Genomic DNA, 25,250 nt, shown 5'->3' on the forward strand with positions numbered 1-25,250 from the left:
TTTCAAATTCCTACATAGATATTATCGGACACCGGTTAGCCTACATCGCATGCGCTTGAGAGAGGATGACAGATGCTGGAGGTGTGGTTATGCGCAGGCGGCGTTTTTGCATGTGGCTTGGGAATGCCCGAAGTTGAGCGCATTTTGGGAGGAGGTGTTTGACGTCGTGAATAAAATGGTTGGAAGGGTTGATTCACCGTTCCCGCTGTTGGGGATTCTAGGATATGTGCGAGAAACAGTGCCGAGGCGACGGAAGCTACATGCACTCCTGCTACTTTATGACCGTAGACAGGTGGCTATCCGGTGGGGTAGAAAACGTGTCCCAAAATTTAAAGACTGGCTATCTGATGTGACCTAGGGGCACACTCAACTGAGACTATTATGGGACCAGATGCCTTAAAGTTCGCGACCACTGGATATATGGGAGCCCTTCCTGGAATGGACACGGTCGACTGTCGACCAGCTTGTACAAGTCGAAAATTCTGTAAATTAAAGAAATAAGACTAGTTGTAATGTACTAATGATGTACATGAAGCTGGGTGGTGATGCCCCTGCTATATTGCAATGCCCAAAACTAAGACTATTTATTTATGTTGAAGTTATCGGCCTAGGTTATCGAGACTAGTGTCTAATTTTGTACTTATGATTCCTGACGATATTTGCTGAAATGTAACTGGAATATGTCTAACCTATTTATCAGTTGTAAAATGCTATATGGAAATTGGCAAATTACGAGGACAGAAATGCTATGATTTGATATGTTATATGTATTGTGCGTGCGCTGTAACTGGCTATTAGTTGGCACTTTGTGCCTGTTGTCATATTTGCTGTTGAAAAACTAATAAACAATTAAAAAAAAAAAAGTCTGCATGACATATTGAACCAATTGTCTATGTATTTTAATTAACTGTTTTAGCTGTACTAACAGTTCTGGAACTGGCATATTGTTTATGTCAGGATGTGGTGTACAGCTGGCTAGTACCGGCCATGTAGCTCCTGGACAATCTAGTGGACCGAGCCTTGTTATGTGATTTTGATGTTGTAGGGCACCTTTAAACCAGAGCTGATGCTCTTGGTAAGTTAATGGAATTTCAACGTCCTCGTAAGGAACGTATTCCTCTGGAGGTTCCTCTACTTTATAGTAGTGAAACTCGTGTGTTCCTGCATCTGCTGCAGGGAACTGAATCCATGAATAGAATACCTCTGTCTGCCGATACTCATGTGCCTCTATGACAAAGATTACTTTACCACCTCTCGATGATACTCCATTGTTTATGCGTTTGTAAGTTATAGTTTTTCTTACATTTACCGGGATGCTTATAACATCTGGGTCATTCTGCAGGAGATTTCGGTCATCTAAAACTGCTTGAGCTGCTTTCCCTTTCGTCTCCAGACATTTTGTTGACCGAAAGTTTGCAGAGCAAGTTTCAAGGAAACAAAGATTAGGTGCACAATATTTTGAGAACACTGTATCCTTCAACGTTGAACAAACCAAAAACTAATACAAAGGTTTTTTAGTCCAACTCAGTTTTGGCGGATATTATCCTTTAACCCACTCAAGACGTCTTTTGGAGTTTATAACAGGAAAAAGGGGTCTGTGTGAAAAGCACGACTGAGTTACTCTAGTATCTAGCGTTAAATTATCGCCTTACCAAACGTTGGGCGCCATGTAGTGTAGTTCCTATATTCCCAATAGGCTCTGCGCATTGGAATAATATTTCTTGCAGTTTAAACGTAGGACTGAGGTCGACTAGGTCTCTACCAAATATATTAAACTTAATTGTGAGTGCCAGCTAGCCCAGAGGTCACTAGAAACTTCCTCGAATTCACAAGAAGGGATTAGTTTCTGACAATCGCATAAACATGACAACTTTGTTTCCAAAGAATAAGAAATCAATCTCTAGAGTGGCGGAAACAATAGATCGCTATTTTACTCAGTCAACCATGCATGCTTTGTTTCACCAGAGGTGCTGAGAAATAGAGAGACGGGTGTTTTCAATAAAAATTATTTATTGAACAGTCTTCTTTTTCAAGCATAAGAAATGTACTGCTACAATCCTAATAGTGGTTAGAAAGTACCAGGCATATAATACGAAAAGTATTATAAAGTAGTACTGTAAAAGCATGGTATGGTTTCTAAGCCATATACAATAACAGAATACATAAAATACATACAGTGATAAATAATGACTAAAAGTACTCAACTGGTCCTTCTAAAATACGCCTACACCTGTGTACCTAACCTAAGTCTAGTACGGGGGAAGAAGTAAGTGAGGTGTTATGTTATGTTAATTTCGATTTATATAGCGCCAAATCACCGACAGGTCTCTTAGCGCTTGCTTTGGGAACCCGTCCTGGCTTTCCCTGCGAGATTACCCCTACTGGGCATCCCCAAGGTGAAGACCAGGCTTCCCGCCGCGGGGGGCCGTAGTGGAGATTAAGCAAGCTATTGCCCAGAGCTGCAGAGTGTGAACCCATGATTCGAGTAGGCACCGAGGCGAGAATTATCGAGTCCGTGGACATTTGGGCTCAAGACCCTGCCGCGTCGGGAATTGAACCCTGGTCCCGGGTCTGACCTCTGCATCAGGGTCTGCCTCCTCTAACCAGTGAGCCACACTTCTCCACTAGCTCCAGGTGTAGCTTAAGTTTTGTATTCTTTGCCATGAATCTATTCCAGGAATTCTCTAAGGGTTTAATCAGCTCCGTACCTTGGTCTTAGAATGATGGAGGGCTTCTATCTCTCTCAGGACTCGATTTCCCAGCAACCCGCAAGGGTAGCCTGGAAACACTGGAGCTGGATTTCCCGGCAGGAGAAAAGACAGCGTCTCTCAGTGCGTCAGCTGGCGGGTCGGCTCCCTTTGGCACTTGCTGCTGCAGGGCGTCGGGCAAGTAGTTAGTCGATCTGCTCCAAACCACCGTGTGTTTGTCTGGGCAAACGTAGGCATATTTATACCTTGAAGGTGCCGAGTTTGACGTATGATTGGACATAATAATGTCATCAAAGACTTAGTTCTTTGAAAACTCCATGATTTCCTAGATAAATTAGTATTCAGGCAAGGGGAAGTCCCTAGCTGCTGAAGGCAGGTTTTTCTAAGAAATCGTTGTTGATTCTCGGAACTTAGTGGAAGTAGCCATGCCGTATTTGGGCTGCATAGGCTCAGTCTAAATATGGTAATGATTTCTATGCCTATATAAGGATCGGGTAATTTATACCTATATATGGGCATGAATCGGGAAAATTAAACTAGGGTCCTAGATTCCTACATAACAAAACGTGCCAGCCATCTTTTTAGACAAGCCCAAGTTTAAAGAGAACTTTAGCTTCGTCTCTAATAATTGTTCCAGGCACTGAATGGTGCTTGGAATTGAGACGGCTTTAGAGGAAGTCCAGGGCCTGAAATTGCAGACCTCAAGAAAGAGATTATTGAAGATAAAGCATTAACCAACGCAAAAGAGGCACTAGAGAGACTAACAAGAACCATCCAAGAGTTTCACATATACACCCAGTCGTCCAAATTAGACAAATTGGCGAAATATGTCAAATTCTATGACAAAAAGATAACCTACCCACACCTACCCATACCTACAGGAGGGGTATAACACAAAAGAGTCACAGGGTACATTTTCCAGGCGAGGGAGGAGCGGCTTTAGGAAGTACATCACTTTCACAAGCTCATCAGCAGGGAGCGGGTCTGAAAGTGACACTGACAGACAGGGCCCAAGCAATACCACTCCGAACCTTGTTAATGTTAATGTTATGGGTGTCTTATATAGCGCTCGGCTACTCCAGGGAGTGTCCTTGGGAACAGTTTCCCAGAACAGCCCCCTTTTTTAACAGAGGGAACATGGTGAGAGCACCGTGGACGAGGACGCAATAGAAGACCTAGTTAACGTCTGGTCTAGGCCTATACTATTGAAGGTATTATTCCAATGCGCAGAGCCTATTGGGATAATAGGAACTACACTACAGTATCTTGGAGAGGCTGAGAAGATCAGTAAGAGGTTCCATGAAGAGGTTGAACAGAGTTGGAGAGAGGGTAGAGCCTTGTGGAACTCCCAGTGTGACAGGTGAGGGGAGGGACAGGGATTGGTTGACCTTGAATCTTTGGGTCCTATTTTTGAGGAAAGAGGTGAACCAGTTGAAAACATTTCCAGACAACCCCATTCTGTGTTTCAGGAGATTCAGCAAGTTTTCGTGTTTGACGGTGTCAAAAGAAGATGACAGGTTGAGTAGGATTAGAAGACAGGCTTCATTTTGGTCTAAGATTTTTAGAGCGTTGACTAATACATGTGTCATGGCTGATTCTATGCTATGACCTGCTCTGAAACCAGATTGGAATTTGTTCAGCAGGTTGAAACGATCAATGTGACTGTTCAGTTGTATGTTAACGCATTTTTCCAAGAGTTTGGCTAACATAGGGATGTTAGAGATCGGGCGTTAGTTACTAGGGTCCGTGGGGTCCGCTGTGGTTTTCTTTAGGATAGGCGAGACCTGTCCCGTTTTCAGGATGTCTGGAATGGATCCTCGAAGTAGGGATGTGTTAATGATCTTGGTCCAGAGGGGTAGTAAGAGAGGAATGAAGTCTTATGTAGTTCGCGGAGAGCGGGTCCGAGAAGTGATTGGAGGGTTTCAGCGCATTTAGCGTCTTTAGAATGGTATCTTCACTGTAAATGTTGAAGTGGGACGAAGACGCATTGTTTTTTAGTTTAAATAACAGAAGGTCATTAGCTGGGGAGCCAGCTAGGGGCAATGATGAGCTGTCTTAAGTCTGAGATGGATATTAGGTCCATGAGTAAATCTGATTTGATTTAATGGATTCTGTCTTAGCGGCAAAGTAGGAGGCAAATTCATCACAGTTGGGAATAGAAAGAGGGTTGTCCATGAGGAAATTAGGTGCGCTTTTGTTTTGGGCTTTGATCAGATCGAATAGTTTTTTGGGCGGTTCTTGGCTAGGTCTAGTTGAGTAAACAAGGTTGACTAGCCCACTATGTGGGACGACACTGCCCTCTTTTAACTTTAAAATATATTTTTAATCACACACCTTAGCTCGTGTGTGAGAAAAAACAGTAACACGTGGCCTCTCTTTTTGCCACTCACCTTATCACCTATGGTCCTGACGAAAGCCCCAGTAGTAACCTTGAGGGGGCTGAAACATGTAGACCGCATCACTTTAGTCAACTCACAGGATAATTATTCCTAGAAGTAGTTGCATCACATATTTTAAAGCAATACCCTGGGCCGCCATTAATAAAGTATCAGGCAAGGATTCCCAGAGGTATTTTTTAAAGACTCACCTTCACCCACATTACACTGTTGCACCACATCCGCAACGCTGTAGTCAGGCGTCGAAGCACAACCAGGTGGCACTCGGCCACCTGGTTGGGACCCCGAAGATGAAACATGACACCAACCAGGTTGGTTGTGTGAGGAGTCTTTTAACAACACCTTATGAGTCCAACATTCAGGCCTCTATCAAGCGTGACTAATTGGAAAACGCACACACATAGTGGGCTAGTCCACATTGTTTATTCAGATTATCCTTGGGGACAGGACGCGCCCTCACAACCCTAGCTCTCCCATTGTATTTTCGATAGGTCTAGCTGAGACCTGAAGAAATCGGTTTTGGATTTTCTGATTTTTCTAAAGTAAGCGTTTGTAGATTTTCTTAGAAGTTTGAGGAGGTCAGTAGAGGGTGTAGCTCTCCAGCGACGTTCAATTACTCTAAGAGAGCGTCTGTCATCATTTAGCCTCCCATCGTACCATGGTTTAGAGTCTTTTGAGGAGGTTCTTTTCAGTTGCAATGGGGCAATTTTGTCTAGGAGGTTGTTCATGGAGTGAAAGTAGTGATTTGTCAACCCCTGTACATCAGTTAGGTTTTCCGGGGGACTAAGAGGATTTGAGTTAGCTAAGGCTGCAAGATCAGATCCGACGTTTTTAAGATTTCTCTTCCAGATCTTTGTTTTCAGGGGTTGAGTAGGGAGTCGTTTAATGGTTTCCAAGACTTGGAATGAAATGACATGATGGTCAGACCAGTCGCAAGGGAGTATCGAGTCGAGCTGAGTGGAGTCCATTTTGGAGATTATTAGGTCGAGAGTTGCACCTTTGTCGTGTGTCGGACTGTTGCATATTTGGTTGAGATTGAGGTCCGTGAGGAAGGCTTTGAGGCAGTTTACCCCCGGGTCGTTGTGGTCGTTCCAGTGAAGGTTGAAGCACCCTAAGAAAATTTGCTTCATGTGTTGGTTGTCATTTGATGCTAGAATGTCCATGAAGTGCTCTATGAAAGTGGATTATCTCCGGGAGGATGGTAGAAGGCGTGTAAAGAGTATATTTGTTTGTTGTTGTTGGCGATGTTTAAGCATAGGTATTCGCACGATGATAAAGCAGGGGCATTGAAGTTGGTCACTGTTAAGCAGATCTGGTGTATGCATGCTATCCCACCGCCTGGCCTGTCTGTTCGGTCTAGTCTGGTGATGTCATAGTTAGGGGGTAGCAGAATGTCCATGATGGGAGTAGAGGTTCCCTTTAGCCAGGTTTCTGTTGGGATCAAAATGTCAGGTTTGTTGGTGATAATTAGGTTTGCTATATCGGCTGCATGTCTAGAGGTGGACCTGCAGTTTAGGAGGATACAGCTTAGCCGTGGCTGGGAGAATATTGAGGTGGGTTCGGCTGTGATGGGGATTCTGGTGAGGTTATTTTCAACAATGCCTCTGGAATTTAATCTGGTGGCTCTATAGTGTTGATCGGGATGGATTGTATTCGGGAGTCTGTAAGGGGGCTAACTGGACTAACCGGAAGTCCCGTGATCAGATGGGTGTGAGGCTGATCGTACGAACGTAGAAGGGCCCCTAGATCTGAGTCAGATAGCAAGTTTAGTCCCCTGATAGGGCGGGAGATGGCATTAGGGAGTGGGACTGTGCTCCAATGTGGGGAACCATGAGCTTGGAAGTTTGCCAGAAGATGTTGGATGCGATTATTGATCTTGGGGGGTGGAGACTGGTTGTGATCCTTTTTAAAGCAAGAGGAGTTGGATTGTAGTACAATAAGGTCGTGAAGGGTTTGGATGTCAGCTTAGACCTGTTGAAGGGCTGATAATATTAAGTCAAGTCTGGTGCGATGGTTTCAATTTTGGATGGGTGGACAAAGGGAGTAGACTGTGTAGCGGTTTCTAAAGATACGGGAGTGTCCAGAGCAATGGGGGTAATGGTGGGGCTGATGGGCCAAAGGGGGGAGCTGTGAGCAGAGGTGGGGGGGAAGGGTGACATATGGAGATCAGGATGAGTGGTTAGGGGGTGTCTAAGCTGGAATCCAAAGTTGAATTGGGGGGGGGCTGTGAAGCTGGGGGGAGGTGCTGGGAGTAAAGGTGATGGGGATGGAGGGTCCGAAAGTGCAGGGTGAGGGGGGAAGGTGGTATCCAACGGGGAGTTGGGGAGGCTGTTAAGCAGAGGTCGGGTGCTGGGATGGAGAGGAGGGATCTGGAAGAGTGCCTCTTTAATGATCGGAAAAATGTGGTCGATCAAGTTGAGGTTGTGGTTATTGGATTGAATTAGGATGATACCATTATGATAACGGTACGTTGAAGAATAGGGAGGGGAGGATAGATAAGGCAAAACCGTGCGCTGTTTTCTTCATGTTACATACCTTAAAGAGAGCGAGAAAGGCTTTTCTCCATTGAGCTCTTCTTTTAGTGTAGAATATGATGTCATTCTTAATGGGCCCGTTGTTCATTGAGAAGTAAGGGTCAGAGATGGGGGTTTCTGGGTGGGATTTTAATAGGTTGTGTTTGAAGCCTTTGGCTGCCTTTTTTGAGAGGTGCGGGGGGTATGTGATGGAGTAGGTGCAGTTGCCTGACACATTTCCCTACACACATGATGGCACATAAAATCCTGGCCTATGAGCAGGTAGTCACACGTGACATCAACCAAGTTTTGGCGAATCGGAAATATGTGAACTACAATACCACCGAACCAGAACGTTTGGCCCTAGCATCCCTAAAAAGTAACATGGAGATAGTCATCAAACCCGCCGATAAAGGCGGGGCCAAGTCATACAGAACACCGAAGACTACAAACATGAGATTCTGTCACAGCTAAGCATCGAGGGCCACTACTGTAAACTGAGGAGAGACCCCACCAGAGAGATTAGTGAGACTATCAAACAAACTACCCTCAATGGTCTTGAAAGTGGTTTCCTGAATAAACATGAATATGAATAATCAACAATAACCACCCCAGAACGCCTACCGTGTACACTCTTCCCAAAATACCGGACTTCTTTTTTGGCTGCTCTTGGTCTTCGTGGTTGCCGTTTGTCAGTACACTCTTCACGGTTTCTCTTGTACTTTTTCAAGGTATTCGTCTCTGATTGAAACAAAATCAAGTCAAATTAATTTGATAAGAAAAGAAAATATAAAAGCAGCAGACATACCAACTTGTAATTCATAAAGCTGTGCTCTCTACTGGTGCTTCACAGAGAAAGTTATGTTGAACAAGTTACTTACCCCAGACAATGATCTTTCCGGTGAATGCTTTACTTACCTGCGGATTACTCACTTTGAATATCCCGAGGTGCCGGACAGGATGCAAAAACTTTCCAACAGCTTTCCTACACCATTAGGTGGAGTTCGGCTCCATTCCGGCCTCAGACACATACCAGGACATGACATCATTGGAGCCATATAGCGCCACAATAGTGCCTTGACGCCAGTTCCTCATTCTTTTGTTTAGAGCCCGTACAGGTAGACCCAGCCTGCAGTCTTTTGATCAGTGGCTATGCCGTTTAACAATGTAACCTAAAACCATATGTATGTGATGGCTGGGCGACCATTTCTCAGAAAGGGGAAGAGGTGAGAAAAGAGTTGGGGAGATTGGTGAGGAATTTGCAGGCGAGGAAACCATGCTTACCTCTAATCCTATGTCTCTTCCAGGGGAATCCTCATCAAAGTCATAAGCACTAAATATTCCAGCCCAAGTGCGAGGACCCCGGCTGGTGGCTCACAGCACCTTGGTCGTGCTCAAGGTGCTGTGGGCACCAAAACGTGTTGATGCTGCTCTTGTGTCTGGATCGAATAAAACTTTATCATCAACTGTACAAGAGTGCCGTGGCATTCTTGACTGAAAGGAAGCCGATTCTTTGGATTACAATGTCAGCGTGCGGCGTAGCGCTGAACATGAGCACAGCCGACGATATGACAGCTTGAGTGCAACACGTCGAAACCAGGAGAATACATTCACACACACTGGCCACAACAATGAGAGGAAAAGTTCTGGGCGCCATTTTGTGATGCGGGGGAGAAAAACATTAAATAGGACATAAGTGGTCACCCCATATGACTGAAGATAGGGGGTCTCTGAGGGACCAAGCATTATGGGCTAGGAATCGTCCAAAACTTTTTTTTTCGGGACCCAAGGATACAGAGACTTTTTAGTTAGGAAAAAGAATGAAACAAACCTTAGAAATTGACAAAAAAACAAAAAGGTTTCAGGGATGTTATAACTTTGTGTATAAAATCTGAACCGAACATAACTTCCCTGTAACGTATAGTTTCTTACCTGTCGGTTTAGTTTTGCAGCTTGAAGACTTTCTTGATTCACTGTCCTGTGCATTATTCCGCCTTCTAGTGGTTGGGCCCGGAATTGTAGTCTTATTTCTCTCCTCTCCCGTCGCCATCCCACCATTTGGTGCCTTTCGTGACGTCGGCGCGCTTCTGGTGGAAGCTCCCACCTTTGATCAACATCTTCAAGTTATTTTTTCTTTTCTTTCGTTATTGTTTTTCCTAAGTCTTGTCCATTTTCTAATCCCCTTCCTCCTGTCTCAGGTCGGTTCGCTAGTGAATCCAGAAAGTCTTCAAGCTGCAAAACTACACCAACAGGTAAGAAACTACAAATTTTTCAGCGTGAATCTTTCTGGATTCACTATGCTGTGCATAGACGTTGTAGCAGGTTTGTCCTTATTGTGGTGGCTGGGTGGAAGAGGAGCACTGGTTACTGAAAATGTGCTGTAAGACCTTCTGTCCCACGTGCGCTTCTTTGTTCATTTGGATATCCACACAGTAGTGCTTAGTGAATGTGTGCACTGAAGACCATGTTGCAGCTTGGCAAATGTCTTGAATTGGTGTGTTGGCCAGAAACGCAATTGTTGCTCCTTTCTTCCTCGTTGAATGAGCATGAGCTGCCCCTTCTAACTGTTGCCCGGCTTGTTTGTGGTATAGTTGTAAGGTTTGTGCGATCCATCGTGCAATGGTATTCTTGGTAACAGGTCATCCCAAGAAACTGCTTGCGAAGGAATCAAAGAGCTGCTTTGTCTCTCTGCTCTCCTTTGTTCTTTCTATATAGAGCATCGCCGCCCTCCTGGCGTCCAGTGTATGCCGCACTCTCTCTGTGCTTGGTTTTTGGAAAAAAACTAGGTATTTGGTTGATGTGGAGCCGAGACACCACCTGTGGCATGAAGTGTGGGTCTGTTCTCATTACAATCCTATCATTGTGTATTTGCAGGTAGGGTTCTGAAGTGTTAGCGCCTGCAACTCACTTAGTCTCCGTAGTGATGTGATAGCTACTAAGAAGGCCGTCTTTAGTGTGAGCATGTGCAGTGTAACCTTGTGCATGGCTCGAATGGTGCCTTCATCAATTGTGTCAGTACTACATTGAGGTTCCATGCTGGTGCTGGCATTCTGTTTGGAGGTGTGATCCTTTTCACCCCTTCCAGAAATCTCTTTACGACTTGGGAGGCCTTCTTGCCTCCCTGAGCACTGCCATTGTGCTCGCTGGTAGTTTGAGGTGTGCAAACTCTAGGTCTTCAGGAGCCAAGCCGCCAGGCTGAGGCTCTCTGGCTCTGGGTGTAGCATCCTTCAGTTCTGCATTGTTAGCAGGTCCCTTCTTTTTGGAAATCGGTGTTCTGGTGCTTGCGCCTTCTCCACAATCTGCGAGAACCATGACTGTCTGGCCCACTGAAGTGCTATTCGTATTAGCGTCATTTTGCGGAGTCCGCATTTGTTGAGTACCCTGTGTATCAGTGGGATCGGGGGGAAAGCGTATGCAAATGTCTTTGACCCACTTATCCATAGTCATGAGTCGACTGGATTACGGTAACACACTATACGCCGGAATCACAGCAAAATTACAGAAAAAACTCCAACGCATCCAAAACGCATCAGCCAGACTCATATTAGACATCCCTCGCCAAGATCACATCTCCGGACACCTAAAAGACCTCCACTGGTTTCCCGTCAACAAAAGAATTACATTCCGCCTTCTCACCCACGCACACAAGGCCCTCTACAATCTAGGACCCGAATGCCTCAACACTCGACTGTCCTTCTACACACCCACCCGCCAACTAAGATCGTCCAATCAAGCCCTCGCCGCAGTCCCGCGCATCCGAAAATCCACCATGGGCGGCAGGTCCTTCTCCTTCCTTGCTGCCAAGACCTGGAACTCACTCCCCAATCACCTCCGCCTTACTCAAAACCACATCTCCTTCAGAAAAAAACTTAAAACCTGGCTATTCGACAAATAATGAACCCCTTCCCCAAGCGCCTTGAGACCCTCAGGGTGAGTAGTGCGCTATATAAATGCCTGAACTTGAACTTGAACTATAGCGCATTCCCTTGCGAACGATGATCTTGTTGTCTGGATGCAAAGTGTTAGCATTTTGGTGTGTTGCAAATAGGTCTATTTGCGGTGTACCCCACTTTTGGAATACCTTCTGTAATTCCTGTTGGTTGAGCTCCCATTCGTGTGATGCTGACGTCTGCCTGCTGAGCCTGTCGGCCTCCACGTTGTCTTTCCTTGGTAGATGTATTGCTAGTAGGTCTATCCTTAGAGGGATGGCCCATGACCATATCTCCTGCGCTAGGCTTGATAGCGCTACTGACTGTCTCACCCTGCTTGTTGATGTAGACATGGTCGTGCTGTTGTCTGTTTGGATCAACACCCTGTTTCCGTACAGCTGCTTCTGAAAAGCTTTCAGGGCTAGGAACACTGTCTTTAGCTCCAGGTAGTTGATGTACTTGACCACATCCTGTTGCGACCATAGCCTCCTACCTTCAGTCTGCTCATGTGCGCGCCCCACCCCAGCTGGAAGGCGTCCGTCGTGATGGTCACTGTTGGAGTTGGTTGTGTGAATGGTTTCCCCTGTGATCATTTTTGTTTGTTCCAACACGCCATTTCCTGATGTACTGCGTGTGTGACACCACTAGATCTTCCCAACTCCCGGTTGCCCGTGACCACTGCTGCTGTATCCCTTCCTGGAATGGCCTCATGTGTAGTCGAATATTTTGGCCTAGGTGAATACAAGACGCCATCATTCCCATCAGCTTGCTCACTGGCCTCACAGTCGGAACTTGCCCCTCGCAGTAATGACGTGTTTTCTTCAGTATCGCCAAAGTTCTCTTCCTGCTGGGGAACACTTTGGCCTCTATGGTGTTGATCTCTGCCGCTAAGAATATCTTGACTTGCTCAGGCTCTGTTGACGATTTCTCCCAATGAATCGAGAAGCCCAGTTCGGTTAGTGTTAGTATGCCCTGCGGGATATGTAGTTTGCATCGATCGTACAAACTTGCCTTTACGAGCCAGTCGTCGAGATAAGGGTATACATGTATCCCTAGCTTCGTAGGTGTGCTGCGATAGCTGCTAGGCATTTTGTAAACACCCTTGGTGCGTATTTTAGTCCGAATGCCAGTACTGTGAACTGGTAGTGGCTTTGGTTGATCACAAACCTTAGCAGGCGCTTGTGTTTGATGGGAATGTGTAAGTATGCGTCTTAAGTCTATAGTAGCCATGAAGTCTCCTTGCTGTATTTGTGGTATTACCTCTTGTAGGGAGGTCATCTTGAATTTTTGAGTCCTTATGAATCTGTTGAGGAACCTCAGATCTAGGATAGGTCTTAGTGTTTCGTCCACCTTTGGCACCAGGAAGTAAGTTGAGTAAACTCCCTTGTTCTTTTGGTTTTGCGGTACCTCTTCTATTGCCTCCTTGCTCTGCAATTCCTGTGCCTCTAGCTGCAAGAGCGAGAGCTCCTTTGCTGCGTGTGCCTTTCTCCTTGAGTTTATGTCTGGAGGTTGTCTTTCTAACTCTATACAGTATCCGTATTGTGTGATGTTTAGTATCCATTTGTCCGATGTGACCTTCCTCCATTCCTGGATGAACTCTCATATTCTCCCCTCTACTGGTGTTGAGTGTTCGAGGTACTGTTTGTCATAAACTGATTGTGTGAAGAGGATGTGGTCATTCGTATCTTCGCCATTTACCTCAAAATAGACTGGAGTTTTCTTCCACTATGGTACATCTTGTGGCCATTACGGCTTGTAGGGAATCTCCTTCATAGAAGTCTTACTTAAGCCCTCTTTGCAGCATCTCACGTGGAAAGCAGCTTTCTTGTTGCTATCACTTCGGCTCGTAGGGTAAGTGAAACTCAAGCTCTGTGTTCTGAGGTGTCGTACACATTCTTTCAGTGGTGATAAGAACTACTTTCATCCCTAACCCTGCAACTCCGACTGAAAGGTCATTACACATTCTTGATATTATGAGAGTGCTAAAGTTCTACCTGAATAAAACCAAAGTTATAAGCAAATCAGATCACCTTTGTGTTAAGTATGGTCTGGTGAAAGAGGTTTTGCAAGTGTAAAAAACAAGGATCCCCTGAATAGTGATGCGTTCAATTCCTAGGACAGGGAAAAATAATACAAGTGAAAAACCTCCAAGGCAATCGATCAATGGAAACAGGTAAATAAGGGAAAAATCAGGAAACAGAATATATATACAAAACATTCATTTGAATGACATCATTTAGAAAGATTATGTTAAAATGTATTATGCTGAAACACATTACACATAATTATATAGTGAAATACATCGCTTAAAAAATATTTTTTTTAAAAAAGACAAAAGGTAACAATTAATGCAATTAGTGGCATAAATGCCACTAATTGCATTAATTGTTACCTTTTGTAAGCGTAAGTTTACCGAATTGCTTCCGTGGCGTCCCGGCGTTTGTGGCGGGCGCTCGAGGAGGAGCTGTTGGATATTGTTTGACTTGGCGCAGAGGTGCGCTCCGGAAAGTTCCCGCGTGCCTTGGTGCACAGCAGCTTGAGGCGTTTTTGCAAGGAGGTAGCTAACTGCTAACGGCATGTAGAACGGACAGAACTCGATACGGCAAGTGACTGTTTCTCCTTAACTTTCCCCCTCGGTCTCGGACTGCTTTGCAGCTTACAGCCTACAGCCCACCGCTAAGCTAAAGGTTTATCACCCCTGAAGTTATTAGTGGTTTGATTGACTTTTTTTTGACATTCGGTGCAGGGCGGTTGTATTGAGTGGCAAGAAAAAAGACTGATACAGAGTTGTAGAAATGGCGAGGGGGAGAGGAGGATTGAAAAAACAAGGGGGAGCTCCCCCTGTGGAGTCAGCCGAGACTACGGTGCCTGTCAATACAATAATTTCTGGAGACATGGATACAGTGCCTAATAATGTGGTAACTGTTGCAAGCGCGAGAAATGCCAATATTGTGTCAAGCACTCGTGGAATAGGCTTGAGTAAAGGCAACCAAGTAACCAGCCAGGCAAAGGATAATGCTATCAGTAATGGGAATGGCTCTGCTCCGGATTCTGAGGCCAGCAATAACGATCATGGGCTAGCAGCGGCTACAAAGACGCAAAGTGGCTCTCATGCTCAAACAGTGCGTGTAAGTCAAGATACTCCTGCCAAGCCACGAGCTGTTCACGCAATATTTAATAAAATGCAAGGCGCAAAGGCAAAAGCGAATGTGGACTCTGGGACTATGAGGGACGCTCGTCCAGCTCCTAGTATACAGCATGAGCTCCGGTCGACCGGGGGAACTGTGAGTACTTCTATTGGAGCTTCACCAATTTTGTTACCTGCTAACCCTGCAAAGAATGGCAATGAACCGACAATGTCTGCTACATTAGATACCAGTTCGCTACCTGGTCCAGGTCTAGGTTCAATCATGGAGTTAACTACTGATACTATTACTGATACTATTACTGGACTAATGGATAAAGGCAATGAGTCAGAATATGCAGGATCGGATGGTAAATTTTACTCTATGTCCAACTTAACGGTAGCGTCAGATAAAGAACATGATGCTGATGAAGACAGCTCTAGCAACCCCGGTGAATGGGGGGATTTACCAGATGATGAGGAAGGAGAGGAGTATGAGCAATCTTCCCCCCATAAAACCGCAAGAAAGGTGGTGTGTGAAGGGTTAGAGCATGATCGGACTCTTCCTTTAACTCAGCTTAATTTAGAGGAAGATTTGGAAGAGAACTCAATCACCCTTAGTTGTATTTACAAAAGTATAATGGCGCACCGTAGTGAGACCAAGGCTGAAGGGTTACGTACACAAGGGGCTGTTAGGTAGCTCCAGAATACAGTACGACGATTGGTCAAGACATGTGCTGAAGTTACTACCCGGGTGGTAGAGGTAGAGGAGAGAGTCTCCTCAGCAGAAGACAGTTTGGCCAAGCAACAATCGGCTATCGAGACTTTACAAAAATCTAAATCAGATGTGGAGTGGAATCTTACGGATTTACAGAACCGGGCACGCCGTAACAATCTCCGCGTGTTAGGTATAGCCGAGACAAAGGAAGGCTCAGATCCACGGAAATTCATTTAAGGAAGCCTTCCCAGAACTTATTGCCTGGGATTGGGAAACGGAAGTGATTCGGGCACATAGGTTCCCTTTTGTGCTACGACAACGTGGAAAGGAGAGACAAGCTGATGCAAACTCATACCCCAGGGCAATTCTACTTTGTTTGAACAATTACTTACTCCGGGAAGCATTGTATGACCTGGCACGCCCTGAGAAAAAGCGGACTGGCATGGGGTGCGAGTTCTTTGTGCGCCCTGATTTTTGCCCTGCAACTGTGCATGAACGATGGCAACTCAGGAAATTAATTGCTCCCCTCCAGGCTAAGGGGGCTCAAGTTTTTTTGCTCAACCCCGCTAAATTAAAGATTATTTTTAGAGGCCAAACAAGATATTTCATGTCAGCGCAGGAATACATGAATGACATGGATAAGAGCCCGAAACGCTAAGTGACAATATTATAATTACATCGGCTCAATAAGCTTTTTGTGTGGTGACAGTAGTATGTATAACAGCTGCATCTAGGAGTGAAATGTGTAACTCTGGTTTGTGCTGTTATAGGTCACTGTGGCTCTCTCTTCATTACTTATAGATATTCTATGATTGATTGAATTTAAAGGTATTTGTTAAGCGCTCGTTTACCTAGCGGTTTCATGGCGCTGTAGGGGTAAGATCCTAAATCAGGTGGCAAAGTGGTTTAGATGGTAAAAGGCTGTGAGAACAAGAGGGTTTTCAAGGTGCTGCGAAACTCCAAATAAGATGCTACCGTTCTAATGGAGAGAGGTAGGGAGTTCCAAAACAGAGGGGCGAGAACAGAGAACTTAGAACCTCCCATTCTGCTCTTCCTGAACCTGGGCACCACCAAGAGGGACAGAGATGAGGAGCGCAGTTGTCTACTGGGGATATAGGGTTCAATTTTGGACTTCATAAAAGTCGGGGCTGTCCCAGCAAGAGCCTGAAACGTCATGCAGCCCATCTTAAAAAGGGCCCTTTCTCTAATAGGGAGCCAATGGAGGGATCTGAGGAGAGGAGTGACATGATGTGATTTAGGTAAGCCGTAAACCAAGCGGGCGGCTTGGTTCTGCACAAGTTGGAGCCGCCGAAGAGCGTAGGCAGGGACACCATTGTACAGTAAGTTACCGTAGTCTAAACGGGAAAGAACCATAACCATAAGAATCAACTTAAGAGCTGAAAAAGAAAAAAAAAACGTGATATCTTTCGGATGGTGCGCAAAATAAAAAAACAAGAAGAGACCACCGTGCTAATCTGAGAGTGTAGGGTGAGGTGTTGATTGAGAGTAATCCCCAGTGTCTTGACAGAGGAGGAAGGGGAGGGAGGAAGACCAAAAGAGGGGGGCCAAAAGGTAGGAGACCAGGGATTGAGTTTATCACCACTGAGGACAAGCTCGGTTTTATCAGGGTTGAGTTTAAGATGGTTGAAATTCATACAATCCCTGATAAAAACCATCACCGACTGGAAATTGTGAATAGAGTGAGGAGAATCAGAAAGATTGAAAATGAGCTGGAGGTCATCGGCGTAATTAAACACCGTGACCTCCATCTTCTGTAAAGCAAAAATAAGTGGGAAGATATATAAATTAAAGAGATCCCTGGGGGACACCACATTGCACTTTGTGTGCAGGGGCGGAGAAATCCGCCAAATGGACAGCCTGTGTGCGGTCCCTCAGGAATGAGCTGAGCCAGGCCAGGGCAGAGCCTCCGATGCCTGCCGCCTCGACACGGGAAAGGAGGATGGTATAATCCATCGTGTCGAAAGCGGCAGACAGGTCAAGGAGGACCAGTGCCTGTGGGAGATTGACATCTAACCTCTCTCTAAGTGTGTCCATAACAGAGACCACCACTTTTTCGGTGGAATGGAGAGGGCGAAACCCTGCTGGGCACGGAGAAAGATAGCCGCTGTCCTCGATGAAGGAACTGAGGACTTTGGTGGCGTGGCGTTCAAGGACGTTGGCCAGATAAGGGAGAAGGGAAATAGGCCGATAGTTTACTAACGCTGTGGGTTCTGCACCTGGTTTTTTCAAAATTGGAATGATAGTAGCGGATTTATGGGAGGAAGGAACAATTCCTGATTTGAGGGACTCATTAAGAAAGATAAGAGGAGGAGAAGAGCAAGTCAGGAAGATATTGCTCAAGATATGGGCCGGGCAGATATCAGAGGGGGATCCAGACTTGACACAGGGAAGCAGGGAGAGAAATGTATCCCTAGACAAGGGAGTTATGTGATCTAAGTGATGAATATTGATTATGTGTTTTTATGTGTTTTTTTCTTGCTCCAGCTGATGTTGATTTATTTTTAGGTAGCCCCCTACAATAGGGGTAAATATATATATGCTCTTCTGAAATATGAGTGAAAAAGTTGTAATTAGGACTTTAGTGCAAGGGGGCATAGATATTTGCACTAGTTGGCTTTAATTGGAGCTCTGTCAATGGATATCTAAGCTAATATTAGGTTGTATGATTCAATCAGGAGAGAGAGAAATAAAGGGTGGGGGCAGCGGAGTCAATTGGGGGGCACGTGGGAAAAAGCACTTCTAAATCGACGAGGACATGGTCCTTAAGCCTTGTTTTGGGTGGTGGGGGGATGGGTTGGAATGGGGTGCGGGGTGGGGGGTGTGGTAAAAAACAAAAAATAATACATGAGTACAATAGGGAAATTAGTTTTTTTGTGGTAGGTTATGTCTTTTTTCAGGTAGTCTGTGGAGCTAAACGATTGAGTTATGATGCAAGTAAATGGCGGGTAGGGGTATTCGGATAGGTGAGGGGGCTGAATTCACTGGAAAAAAGACGGCGGGTGGCGCTGGAGCTGCGTGCCTTATATTGTGATATAATTTGTCTCGAAGAGACTCACATGGTTTGGGCGAAGCGTCACCTGCTTATGGACTTGGGATTTAATCTTTTAGCCTCTACTAAATTTTCAGGTTCGGCTAGAGGAGTTGCAATTTTGGGTAAATAGCACATAGGCAACACAGGTAGAGTTTTAACTGATGGACTGGGCAGGTGGGTAATTATAGAATGCATTGCAGGTCACACAATTTTTACGATCTGTTCAGTATATGGGGCAAATTTAGATGAGGCAGATACTCTAGAGTTTCTAAATTTGGAATTAGCATCTTGGCCAACACCAGTGATCCTGTGTGGGGATTTAAATATAAATTTGATACCCAATATTATATGTAATGAGAAGGCGAAATATACCGGTAGGAAGCCACGTGTATTCAAGGCATTACAGGCTTTATTGATAGCCCAGGGGTTGGTGGACGTGTGGGCTTATTTAAGAGGATCGGCTCCAGGATATACTTTTTTTTCCTTTCCACATCGTAAGTTAGTCCGACTTGATTATTTTTTTGTGGCAAAGTCATTATTAAATCAGGCGAAGATCCAGGTGTATCCAAGAATTACATCTGATCATGGACCGGTAGTCTTATCAATATCTGGCATAACAGCAGTTATAATGCCCAGAGGTTTTTCTTTTGACCGTAAACTTATTAGAGCAGCAATTTACTGAAAACATGCTGCAATGGATCACTAATTTTTTTAATGAAAATCGTGGAACTAGCAGTGTGGGATATGTGTGGGATAGCTTCAAGGCGGCGTTTAGAGGAGAAGTTTTGAGTTTTGGTTTATACAACCAAAAAAAACAGGTAGCTAAGTTTCAAGAGCTATACCAAGGATTGATGAAGGCTGAGGAGTTACTCGTTCAGGGAATTCAGACTGGTGAGGATATAACTGAATCAATTACGTTGGTGGCTCAGTGTAAAGACGGATTAAACCTTTACTGGTCTAAGGAAACAGCAAAAAAGTTTATCAAACAACAACTACATTATGAATACGGCGAGGCAAGTGGCAGATGCCTCGCCCAAAGGTTAAGAGTGAGGGAAGCAACTCAAAGGATAGATAACATTCTGGACTCTAATGGTAACTCTGTTGAAAATGCAACTGGCATTTTAGAGGTGTTTAGGTAATACTATGAGAAATTATACTCTAGGGATGAGTGTGATAGTGATGCGGCCGCCACTTTTCTTAATCAGTATTGCATGTCTGATCTGCCTATAGAGGAGTCAGCAGCTCTAGAGGCCCCTATTTCATTAGTAGAGTTGGAATTTGCACTAAATGGACTGGCAAGTGGAAAGGCGGCAGGACCCGATAAGCTTCCGGTTGAAATATACAAAACTTTTTTCTCTGTTTTAAAGGAAGATCTCCTCATAACAATGCGTATCGCCCAGAAAAGGGCCCCCCCTAAGCGTTGGAGTGAAGCTTGTATAGTTGTATTTCATAAAAAAAGGCAAGCCGGTGAATCTGCCTGGTTCTTTCCGTCCCATTTCGCTTTTAAATGCGGATGGGAAGATCTATTCCAAGATTTTAGCCAACAGGCTTTCATCTGTCATCACTCCGTTAGTTTCGATTACACAGCATGGGTTTATCCCACATCGAGGAACGGTGAACCATGTTCGGCGTGTGATAACTATGTTTGATTATGTTAATGTAACCCGGGATCCATTATGTTTAATTTTATTAGACTCAGAGAAGACTTTTGACTGGGTCTCATGGTGCTTTTTAGGGCTCGGCCTACGCCCCCCCAGCGTCAGCAGGGGGTGGAGCTCCGAGCTCCTTTTGTTAAGGGCTTTTAAATCTTGCAGGAAAAATTCCTCAGTGCGCGAGCTTTTTCAGTCCTTTTTTTTGCCATCTGCATAGTGATTCGTGTTCGTTGTGCTGTCTTTCTAGTAGCCTTCACGCAATAGGCCATGTGTAAATCATTCTGGGCACTTCCGCCATAATCTGTGTGGTTACGCGCGCAGGGGAGTGTTATAAATTTCAATTAGGAGCTGTCAGGGTGCAGCCGTAATAGAATCCAGATGGTCGGGCGCGTTCACCAGTCTGCAGTGAGTGGCGCGTGTTCGTGCTTGTTCTGTGTCTCGCGTTTCCTCTTTTCATGCAGATCTGGTTTTCTTTACTGACTACAGCTGTGTTTATATAGACGGTGGCTTCGGTTGTGCAGCAGGTGCAGTGGCACCAGTGTGGTTTAGCTATCATTAGTGGAGCAGGGGCAGTGGTACCAGTGTGGTGTAGCTATTATGAGTGCAGCAGGTGCAGTGGTACCAGTGTGTGGTAGCTACCATTGTGCAGCAGGTTCAGTGGCACCAGTGTGGTGTAGCTATCATTAGTGCAGCAGGTGCAGTGGTACCAGTGTGTGGTAGCTACCATAGGTGGAGCAGTTGCAGTGGTAGTGTTGCTTAGCTCAGGTGCAGTGGCACCAGTGTGTGGTAGATGGCGTTGTGTAGCAGGTGCAGTGTTATCAGTGTTACTTAGCTATGATTGTGCAGCAGGTGCAGTGGCACCAGTGTGGCGTAGCGATCATTGGTGCAGCATGTGCAGCGGTACCGGTGAGTGGTAGCTACCATTGGTGGAGCAGGTGCAGTGGTAGTGTTGCTTAGCTATGATTGTGCAGCAGGGGCAGTGGCACCAGTGTGTGGCGTAGTTACCATTCATGGAGCAGTTGAGGTGTTATCAGTGTTACTTAGCTATGATTGTGCAGCTGGTGCAGTGGCACCAGTGTGGCGTAGCTATCATTGGTGCTGCATGTGCAGTGGTACCGGTGAGTGGTAGCTACCATTGGTGGAGCAGGTGCAGTGGCACCAGTGTGTGGTAGATGGCGTTGTGTAGCAGGTGCAGTGTTATCAGTGTTACTTAGCTATGATTGTGCAGCAGGTGCAGTGGCAACAGTGTGGCGTAGCTATCATTGGTGCAGCATGTGCAGTGGTACCGGTGTGGTGTAAGTATATTTGGTGCAGCAGGTGCAGTGTTACCAGTGTGGCGTAGGCGTAGCTACCATTGGTGGAGCAGGTGCTGTGGTACCAGTTTAGTGCAGCAGGTGCAGTGGTACCAGTGTGTGGTAGCTACCATAGGTGGAGCAGTTGCAGTGGTAGTGTTGCTTAGCTATGATTGTGCAGCAGGTGCAGTGGCACCAGTGTGTGGTAGATGGCGTTGTGTATTTATTCATTTTGAAAGTTTTATATAGCGTGAACAAGATCTTTGCAGATATCAGAGCTCTTCACAGCCGAAAGGAACAACGTGTGATTAAATGACAATTGGGGTGGGGGAGGTACATGTGGGAGCATAGTCAGACAGATACATCAATAAAGATACAAGTACAAATAATTGATAGCGTAAACCCACAGGCAGGTCAATAACACGAGTAATACAGAATGCAAAAAAAGATCAGTGGAACTGAATGGTACAGCGTCTGTAAATAACATCCCCAGTAATAATTCAAGTGTATTTAGCCATGAGGATAGCTTTTACTTCTCTCTTAAAAAGTATGGTAGAGGAGATGAGCCTTATTTCAGGGGGGAGTGAGTTCCAGATCCTGGGTGCCATTCCTGAGAAGGAGCGTTTGTACGTTTTTTCCTTGCGGAATCTTTGGGGCTTTAGCAAGAGATTGTTTGTGCCTCTAGTGTTTCTGGAGCCTCCAGAAATCGTCAGCTTCTGGGCGAGGTATCCGGGTGAGCTCAGGTGGACAGCCTTGTGCGTCATGCAGGCGATTTTCAGATGTATTCTGGCTTCAAAAGGCAGCCAGTTCAGGGCTTTCAGGTCAGGGGAAATGTGTGTTTTTTTGATCCGGTGATTAGTCTCGCTGCGGCGTTTAGAGAAGCTCTTATGGGTGCCGTAGTAGTTAGGGGGAGACCTCAGAGGGCGATGCTGCCGTAATCTATTTGAGGGATGACTAGAGCTTGTACAGCAGTTTGGAAATCTTTGGCTGGAAGGAAGGGTTTGAGTTTCCTTAATGTATTGATCTGGTAGTTCGCCCCCTTAGTTGCTTTGTTGATGTGTTCCTGCATGTTGAGGTTGGTGTCAAGTGTTATGCCTAGCGATTTTGCAGAGTCCACGATGGTGGGATGAACATTGAGTGCGGTTAGGTGTTTAAGCCAGATTTGAGTGGTAGTGATCTTCGCAGGAGGTGAGATCAAGAGGAACTCTGTTTTAAGAGCATTGAGTTTAAGATGATTAGCGGCCAGCCAGGATTGGGTGCTTCTAATCGTTGAATTCAAGAGCATAATGTCTTTGGGTGATTGTAGTTTGAGATAAAGTTGGGTGTCATCGGCGTACATGTGGAACTGAACATTGGATGCTTGTAGCAAGGTGGTGAGAGGTTCCATAACTAGGTTAAACAAAGTTGGGGATAGGAAGGATCCTTGTGGGACGCCTAGCGATACCGGTATTGGAGCAGACATCAAGTTTTTACTCTTGAATTTCTGCGATCTGTTGTGTAGAAAGGACGTGAACCACTTGAGTACAGTTCCAGATATACCCATTCTTGTCTTTAATAGATCGAGTAAGTTCTCGTGTTTGACGGTGTCAAATGCAGAAGAGAGATCAAGAAGGATAAGGAGGCAGGTATCGTTTTGATCTAGGATTTGGATGGCGTCGTCAATTATGTGAGTCATAGCAGTTTCTGTACTGTGGTCTGCTCTGAAGCCTGATTGATGAGGGTTGAGGAGATCAAACTGATCAATGTGTTTAGTCAATTGAGTTTGTGCGCATTTTTCCAACAATTTGGCAAGAGTCGGAATATTGGTAATGGGACGGTAATTATTTAGATCAGAGGGGTCGGCTGTAGGTTTCTTTAGTAGAGGTGTGACTTGTCCAACTTTGAGGGAGTCGGGGAGGGTCCCTTGTTGAAGTGAAATGTTGATAATTTTAGTCCAGAGTGGGAGGAGCGACGGGGTAAGGTCTTTGACAGCGTTGGCAGGAAGGGGGTCCGTGAGGTGATTGGCTGGTTTCACGGTGCTGAGCAGTCTACCAATTTCTTCTTCCGAGTAGGTGACAAAGGATGACCATGTAGCATTGTTTTTTGGTTCAGTGGGTGCTGTGCAGAGGGGTTTGGGGTAGAGACTTACGTCAATGAGGAGATCGTTCCTTATGTTGTCGGTTTTTTGGATAAAGAAAGAGGCGAAGTCTTCACAGGAGGGTGCTTCGCCCCCATTGCTGAGTTGTTGGGGTTGTTCCTTGGATTGTGATCTGATTAGCTCAAACAGCTTTCTCGGACGATTTGTGGCTTGGTCGAGCTGACGGCTGAAAAAATCTGATTTTGAGCATTTTATTTTCCTAAAGTAGGCATTTCTCTTTTTCTTCAGCGTTTTTAAGTGCAGTGCGGAGGGAGCTGATCTCCAGGTGCGCTCTGCCATTCGCATGGCCCGTCTGTCGTCATTGAGACTCCCGTAGTACCAAGGATTGGACATTTTTGTGGATGCTCTTTTTAGCTGCATAGGTGCAGCTTCATTGACTATAGAGATCATAGCGTTGAGATAGTGATCCGTCAGGGATTGGACATCCGAAACGCCAGTAGGAGGAAGTAAAAGATTGCAGCTGTTGGGGGGTAGAGAGTTTGGGTTGAGTTTTTTCAGGTCTCTTTTCCAGACTTTGGGCTTGAAGGATTGAACCGTGTTAAATGTGACTTTTTCGTTGATGAAGAATGTGACAATATGATGATCTGACCAGTCACAGGGTTGGATAGAATCGAGTTGGATAGATTCCTCTTTGGAGATAAGGTCGATGATAGAGCCTTTCTCATGGGTCGGGCTGTTGCATATTTGGGTGAGGTCAAGGGCGTCGAGGAAGTTTTTAAGACTATTTACCACCGCGTCATTGTGATCGTTCCAGTGGAGGTTGAAGTCACCAAGGTATATGTGGGTGAGCTGCCGACCGGAATTGGTTGTGATCAAATCCATGATTTGTTGCGAGAAGGTAAGGTTGTCCCCTGGTGGGTGGTAAATGCCGTGAAGAGAGCATAACGGTTTGCCCTCGCTGATAATGTCGAGGCAGATGTATTCACAGGAGGATGGGGAGGGTAGGGAGGGAGAGGTTACTTTCAGGACAGAGAGGTTACTCCTGTGTATACATGCGATCCCCCCACCTTTTTGACCAATCCTGTCTAGTCTGGTGATGTGGTAGTTGGGGGGAACCAGAATGTCCAATATGGGTGTAGAAGATTCAGTTAGCCAGGTTTCAGTCATGATGATTAGGTCAAGGTCCAGTGTTAAGATGAGATCAGCGATTGCAGAGGAGTCCCTAGCGGCCGATCTGCAGTTGAGGAGGGTGCATTTGAGACGGGGTGTGTCGAGAGTGGAAGGGGGTTCTAGAGAGAGGGGGACTTTTCTCAGGTTACTAAGGATAGAAATTCTGTTGTTTAGTGTGGGGGGTCTAAGGGGATTTGGCTGAATCGTTGGAATGGCACGGAGGGTGGTGAGTATGTTGTTAAGGGGAGCTGGGTCGTAGGAGCGGAGGAGGGTGGTTGTGTCAAGGTCCGATAGTGTGTTGCAGGAGCGATGGGGACGGTTTTCACGATTGCGAACAGGGATTGAGGTCCAGTGCAGGGGGCGTTGAGTGCGAGAGTCAGCCGACCGGGTAGAGGTCCTGTTAGGAAGGGTGGTGCTGGTGAAGGCGGGTGAGGGGTGTGTGCAGAGTAATTGTTTGATGATGTGAATGTCTTGTTTGAGCTGGAGGAGGGAGGCCGTAACGTAGTCTAGTGTGGGATTTGTGATGGTGGTGGGGAATGGAGGGTTGGAGGAGGATGACATAGGGTGGAGGTTGGTGGTATGGATGAGGGTATTGGTGGTAGGTGGGGAGTGCATGGTG

The 25,250-nt window shown here is 45.7% G+C and overlaps 1 protein-coding gene across 2 annotated transcripts in view; it reads right to left on the reverse strand.

Annotated features, from left to right (window-relative positions):
- The window catches only part of LOC144817651 (uncharacterized), a 434,119-nt gene that overhangs the window by 53,263 nt on the left and 355,606 nt on the right, over positions 1–25,250 (reverse strand). For both annotated transcript variants that reach the window (XM_078674371.1, XM_078674372.1), the window contains one exon: positions 8,242–8,358. In XM_078674371.1, the coding sequence (XP_078530497.1) occupies positions 8,242–8,358 (117 nt within the window). The remainder of the gene's footprint in view (positions 1–8,241; positions 8,359–25,250) is intronic.

This window comes from Lissotriton helveticus, chromosome 2_1, assembly GCF_964261635.1.
Source record: "Lissotriton helveticus chromosome 2_1, aLisHel1.1, whole genome shotgun sequence".
Lineage (NCBI taxonomy): Eukaryota > Metazoa > Chordata > Amphibia > Caudata > Salamandridae > Lissotriton > Lissotriton helveticus.